The sequence below is a fragment of the Etheostoma cragini genome, chromosome 7 (genome assembly GCF_013103735.1).
Source record: "Etheostoma cragini isolate CJK2018 chromosome 7, CSU_Ecrag_1.0, whole genome shotgun sequence".
Lineage (NCBI taxonomy): Eukaryota > Metazoa > Chordata > Actinopteri > Perciformes > Percidae > Etheostoma > Etheostoma cragini.
In genome coordinates, this window is record NC_048413.1 from 16,682,916 (window position 1) to 16,689,889 (window position 6,974).

The 6,974-nt window shown below is 44.9% G+C and overlaps 1 protein-coding gene across 9 annotated transcripts in view; it reads left to right on the forward strand.

Moving 5' to 3' along the window:
* Positions 1-6,676, forward strand: part of rerea (arginine-glutamic acid dipeptide (RE) repeats a) — a 128,067-nt gene extending 121,391 nt beyond the window's left edge. For 7 of the 9 annotated variants that reach the window (XM_034878008.1, XM_034878009.1, XM_034878007.1 and 4 more), the window contains 6 exons: positions 8-1,380; positions 2,013-2,235; positions 2,328-3,048; positions 3,989-4,162; positions 4,273-4,453; positions 4,557-6,676. In XM_034878008.1, the coding sequence (XP_034733899.1) occupies positions 8-1,380; positions 2,013-2,235; positions 2,328-3,048; positions 3,989-4,162; positions 4,273-4,453; positions 4,557-4,590 (2,706 nt within the window). In that variant the 3' untranslated portion in view covers positions 4,591-6,676. The remainder of the gene's footprint in view (positions 1-7; positions 1,381-2,012; positions 2,236-2,327; positions 3,049-3,988; positions 4,163-4,272; positions 4,454-4,556) is intronic. The other 2 variants (XM_034878010.1, XM_034878015.1) reach the window with 1 other exon arrangement.
* Positions 6,677-6,974: the final 298 nt, after the last annotated feature.

Genomic DNA, 6,974 nt, shown 5'->3' on the forward strand with positions numbered 1-6,974 from the left:
CCTTCAGGAGCTGAGTCGAGCAGACTCACCCTCAGAATGCGAAGGGGAAGGGGAAGGGGAGGGCGAGGGCGAGAGCTCTGATGGACGCAGCATCAACGAGGAGCTCAGTAGCGATCCTAAAGACATTGACCAGGACAACCGGAGCTCTTCCCCAAGTATCCCCAGCCCCCGTGACAATGAGAGTGACTCAGACTCATCTGCCCAGCAGCAGCAGCTCCTGCAGAGCCAGCATCCTCCAGTCATCCAGTGTCAGCCAGGCACTTCAGCCTCCTCCTTGGCACCGCCTCCGCCAACAACCTCAGCCCCCTCACTTCCCCCGACAGCGTCCTCCAACTCTCTACCTCCCCAGCCCCTGCCCCAGGCAAGCCCGATGACTCTTGTCCAGTCAGGAGCATCCCTCCACCCTCAAAGGCTTCCCTCTCCACATTCACCTTTGACTCAGGCTCCGCCTCCTGGCCTGCCAGTACCACCTCAGTCATTACCCAGCTCGCATCATGGGCCTATGCCTCCCATGCCACATCCACTGCAGCCTGGCCCCTCACACATGCCGCACCCTCACTCCATGGCCCCTCAGGGCTTCCCTTTGGGTCAGTCTCAGGTCCCACCCCTGCCAGTCTCTGGCCAATCACAGCAGAGGCCGCACACGCCTCCTTCCCAGTCCCAGTCATCTGCTCAGAGTGGAGGCCAGCCTCCCAGAGAGCAGCCACTGCCTCCTGCCCCAATGTCCATGCCTCATATCAAGCCCCCACCAACCACACCTATCCCTCAGATACCCAACCCACAGTCCCACAAACACCAACCCCACGTGTCGGCGCCTCCATTCCCGCAAATGCCTTCAAACCTGCCTCCACCTCCTGCACTCAAGCCCCTCAGCTCTTTATCTACCCACCATCCTCCATCAGCACACCCACCTCCCCTACAGCTCATGCCTCAGGGGCAACAGCTTCAGCCTCCACCAGCCCAACCTCCAGTTCTCACTCAGTCCCAGAGTCTCCCACAATCAGCCAGCCACCAACCTCCTCCAGCTCCTCCTCTGCCATCCTCCGCAGCATCCTCACACCCCAACGGGCCACCGCAGTCGCCTTTCTCGTCTCATCCTTTCAGTACAGTTCTACCTCCAACCGGCCCTCCCACATCTTCATCAAACTCAATGCCTGGCATACAGCCTCCATCTTCCTCCGCGCCACCCTCCTCCATCTCCATGCCACTTCCTGCCTCGGTCAGTTGTACTGGCCCGGGCCCGGTACTCCCACCTGTACACATCAAAGAGGAGCCTCTGGATGAGACAGAAGAGCCAGAGAGCCCTCCACCCCCACAGAGAAGCCCCTCCCCAGAACCTACTATCGTCAATACGCCTAGCCATGCCAGCCAGTCAGCACGGTATGTATATAAACACAGATTTCTACCCAAACCCTCGCTGTAAAATAGAAAAACATACACCTGCACAATCTGTTATTTATTAGTAGTCTGTCAAGCGGCCTACTGTCTTGTCTGGGGATTCTGATTAGGTCTCAAACACATCCAACAACAAAGAGTCTCAGCCTTAAGATTAAGGCTTTGATGTAAGTAACACATTGTATGTCCTCCTCAACAAAAAAGTCACCCAAGGCCACAATTAGCCCTAAGCTCTGAGGGGCTGACGTCAAGGAATTATTGGGGATGAAGAGTAGGATGATTAATTACAGTGAGATGCTAGGGTACTGCATATGAGTATATGTTGTTGTCTTGTGCTTACAGACTGACAATGAATAGCAATGAGGGTTTTAATACATACTCAACATAGCGGAAGAAGTGAATGCAAAGGGATTTTGTTTCTCTTTGAATATTGGACCAGTGTATGCTAATACAAGTGTCTTTTCATCTAATGGGAGATTATCCTGCCATTTAAAATGCAAAACTAAACATGACTATCTTTTAAGTCTTTTTTGTTTAAAGTATTCATTTATGAACTGAACTATCCTTCCATTTTTCTTAGTAAATATTGAATGTATTTGTCTCGACTATGACCACAGGTTCTACAAGCACCTGGACCGGGGCTACAACTCATGTGCTAGGACAGATTACTACTTCACTCCACTGGCTTCATCTAAACTGGCCAAGAAGCGAGAGGAAACTCTGGAGAAAGCCAAGAGGGAAGCTGAGCAGAAAGTAAGGGAAGAGAAGGAGAGAGAGAGGGAGAGAGAAAAAGAGCGAGAAAGAGAGCGGGAACGAGAAAAAGAAGCAGAGCGGGCTGCGGTAAGTGGTTTTGTTTGTCTCCTTTTTAGTTTGCCAGTGGTTAGTTTTTTTTCTTCTAAATCTTGCTAAACATGGTGTTTCTCTCCTCACAGAAAGCTTCCAGTTCCTCTCATGAGGGTAGAATGGGTGAACCTCAGATGGCCGGACCCGCCCACATGCGTCAGCCCTATGACGGCCCCCCCACCACGATCGCAGCTGTGCCTCCATACATTGGACCTGACACCCCTGCCCTACGCACTCTCAGCGAATATGCCCGACCCCACGTCATGTCCCCCACCAATCGAAACCACCCCTTCTTTGTGTCCCTCAACCCTGCAGACCCTCTGCTGGCCTATCATATGCCCAGCTTGTACAATGCTGACCCGGCCATGCGGGAGCGCGAGCTACGAGAGCGGGAGATGCGTGAGAGGGAGATTCGTGAGAGGGAGCTAAGGGAAAGGATGAAACCTGGTTTTGAGGTTAAGCCCCCAGAAATGGACACACTTCACCCTTCCACAAACCCAATGGAGCACTTTGCCCGGCATGGGGCTATCACTTTGCCCCCCATGGCTGGCCATCACCCTTTCGCCTCCTTCCATCCGGGCCTGAACCCATTAGAGCGTGAGCGGCTGGCCCTCGGTGGGCCCCAGCTGCGGCAAGAGATGAGCTACCCAGAGAGGTTGGCTGCAGAGAGACTTCATGCTGAGAGGATGGCCACAGTGGCCAACGACCCCATCGCCCGCCTACAGATGTTCAATGTCACGCCACACCACCACCAGCACTCGCATATTCACTCGCATCTCCACCTTCACCAGCAAGATCCTCTTCACCAAGGTAAAAGAAAGCCCTGTATACATGCATGCAGTTGCCACTGATTGTACCACTTAAAATTACACAATACAACTAATTGAACTGTTGAACAGCTACATTATAAATGTTTTATTATATTGAAATACATATATTCACATATAGAGGTATATATTGTAAATATAGGTTGCACATTGGCAAGTTAAGTCAAGATTTTCTTGTCTTTTCTCTTATGATGGCAACCATTTTGTCAGAGTACATTTCCTGTAATGGATCTCAATCTCTTAATTTCATTTGAAATTAAATTCTCAGTTTTAAATACATTTACATTGTCTGTTCTTCCCTTTATGCATGCAACAGTAATGTTTTTATAATTACATTTGCAAATGGGAAGAATGTTGAATCAAATTCAAACACGTCAGTATCTCATTATGTTCCAAACTTTTACAGACACATTTAGAGCGGGTTTGACACATTGATTTTTTTTAGTAGTAGACGGTTAATACTAGTTAGTTAATATTGGTATATTATGCTGTAATCTGAATCAAGTTTTCTATAAATACAATTATAAATATAATATATAATACTCCTCTCATAACAGTGAAGAGTGAACAGAAGGGACTTTGAATTAATTTCATTAATTAATTAATTTCACCTCCATCTTTTCAAGTTTAAATGTATTACCACATGATCTTAACCTCCACTTTATATTTATTGTTTTTATAGTAGTGTATACAGCATTGGCATATGAGATTGGATTGAATCATATTATATCTTTATTAATTTTTGAAAGAACCAGCTAACAGCTAGCTGTAGTTAACTTGTCCCTGCACTCTTTGGTCAACCTTGAGAGGAGTAACATTATATTAAGCTGTGTGTGAATAAGGCCTGTAGCATGCATGCACTGTCTGTGATGAACTATTGTGAAATGAGTGTACCCTGAACCTAAGACTCTGACGCCCAGAAGGTGGTGGTGAATGTCTTGTGTGTCCTCCAGGCTCTGGGGGCCATCCCCTGGCAGTAGATCACCTGGGGGCAGGACCTCACCTGGCTCGCTTCCCTTACCCGCACGGCGCCATCCCCAACCCTCTCCTCGGCCAGCCGCCGCATGAACACGAGATGCTGCGCCACCCAGTCTTCGGTAGGCTCTCTGTCAATCTCATCTCGCATTCACAGCAATTCTACATCCAATCTATCAGTCCGAGCTCTGCCAGATTGCCTGATCAAATCTTTTGTTTTTTCCCTCTCTAGGTACTCCATACCCACGCGACTTACAAGGTGGTCTGCCACCGCCCATGTCCGCAGCCCACCAGCTGCAGGCCATGCATGCCCAGTCCGCTGAGCTCCAGAGGCTGGCCATGGAGCAGCAGTGGCTCCACGGACACCATCACATGCACGGAGGACCACTGCCTGGCCAGGAGGACTACTACAGGTCAGATAAGCAAGAGAAATTAGAACTTAAAAATATTTGCATACACTGACTGTGTGTGGCTTTTAATTTGTCAAATATTAATACTTTTTTGTTTGTGTTTCAGCCGGCTCAAGAAGGAAAGTGACAAGCAGCTGTAACCAGCAAAGTCGGGCAGCGACTGACAGGTGCAGGACATGGGAAGTTGTTTCAGAGTTGTTCATTCAGTTTTGAATCACGAAAAAGGCCAAGTGGATCGTCTGAGAATTCTTCTGATATTTGGTTTTTGTTCCTGTCAGGGACTTTTTATTATACTTATTTTTTTTCAAGACATTGACTTTCTTTGGTATATAGCCAGTAGTGACAACTCAAGACTCCTGCATGACAAGCTTTCCTGACATTTTTTTGTAGGTGCTAGAACAAGACACTGTGCTTATCAACAACAACAAAAAAGACAAGACTGGTCAGGCTGTTTATGGAAAAATAACAAGTGCTATCTTAAACTCAACATTTATTTTAATACATTGTTGGAGTTTTTTTTAAATAATTTTAAGAAAAGCTACAGCATGTTGTTTTTTGAGTCTGTAAATAGTATATATAAACATATAATTATTATTATAATTATTATTATTATTATTATTACTAGGTGTGGACACCAAACCAAGTCTCCAATATAATTGTTTTGAAGCATTATCCCTTGTTTCAGAGGGGAGCACCATGGCATTATTTCAGCAGTTTCTGAGAGAGTTGTTGTTCTGTTATAACGTTCCTCTGACATCACTGTGTTAGATTTAGTCCCACATACACTATGTAAACCATAAACCTGTCACACCCACGTCCATTCATCATACAACTTTGACACTCGGCAGGTGGTCAGAATGTGTAAACCTAATGTGTTGAGTTAAGGATTTGAAACACTTGAAAGCCTTCTGTGGAGTGCACACTGACGCAATGGATTAAAGAGAAAACTAAATTTTGCACTGGCAGAGTTACCTTGCGCTCCACTCAACTGGTTTTATCCTTTTGTTTAAATTAATATTTAAGTCAACACATTGGAGTAATACTTCATTACTTTTTTGTTTTTACAGAGAAGGACTTTAATTAGGATTTTAAACTTTTGGATGCCAAAAAACATATTTGGCTAACATATTTTAAATTAACAGGACCTGAATTTTATCTTTGTTCACAATGTCAGGAGGCTAACAGGACTTAAGGATTGTTTTAGATGCGTGAATGGTTGTGAGTTGGTGCTAGTTGTGGGTGTCCCCTTTTCTACACCTGATCCAGTCACCCATGTTTGCTGCAAGGCTCAAGTCAGACTGAGTCATCCTCCAACTAGACTGTAATAATGTTCACTGTGACACTAGAGGGGGGTTCTGCCGAAATGTGGCAACCATGAGGTAGAGGGTTGATGATTGTGTGTGTGCGTGCGTGTTTTCCTCACTATGTTTTTGTATGCCTTGGTTCCTTGGGAATACACACACACATTCCTGGGCCTCAGGAGCTGATCGTGTGTGTGCCCCTGACCGAACAAGTTATGTTGACCTGTCATAACAGTGCACATATGCCCAATATGTCCTTTTTGTTTATTTGTTTTTACTGTAGCCATGACACGAGACATGACATTCTGCTTTTGTTCCATGCACTAATACTGTTTGACTGTCATGGACATTTAGAAAACTGTGGCTTTTTTAAAATGTTCTTTTAACCAAATGAAGAACCTGCACTTGCATATGAAAGTGTCCATATCTTTTCTTTGGAGCACTATAATTTACATTTAAACGCTTGCAAACATCATCAAACTCCTGACCCCTTTTTTTTTAAATCCCAGAAAGTATTTGAAGCCCAACAAGAACCCGTCACTTTGTCTTGCCATCTCCCACCGATTCCTGTCTTTCTTCTGACGACGTACTCCTCATCATTACCTTGCCTCATTTTCCTGACGATTCCCTTGCCTTTTACTCCCTCTTTTTGTCTCCAAAACCTTTGATGTTAAGTGTTGTCAATGGTTTAGCTTCTTGTTTCAAAGCGGCAATAGCAGAATGTAAATTCTGACTGCTAAGATTTATATATATACTGGTATCTTGAAGCTTATTGTATATATGAGTAGTCGCCATGGGATGACACAATGTAAACAAAAAGTAGAAATAATAAAAATTGTGAGTCCTGTGTTCTCTCCATTTGAGTATTTTGTAATTTTTTTGAAAAATTTGTGGAATTAAAATAAACGACTAAGTTACACCACAAGAAATGTCTTGAGTTTTTTATACCTTCTGATACATTATATTTCATTTTATGTGAATGCATTTGTTTGTATGCTGAGGTAGAGCAGATTGCTAAATCCCATCAGCCGTGAGACACAATAATCTTGTTTTAAGGATAAACAATTTAGATTACTCACTGCTCATTCGCAGAAAGGCAAAAGAAGAAAGCAAGCTGAAAACACTCTTAATTCCCTCAGTGTATTTATTTATTTTCATTTGTGAAAGATAATTCTCCAGCTGAGCAGAGGGACTGATGCTGTTTCTGGTTTGATGATACTCAT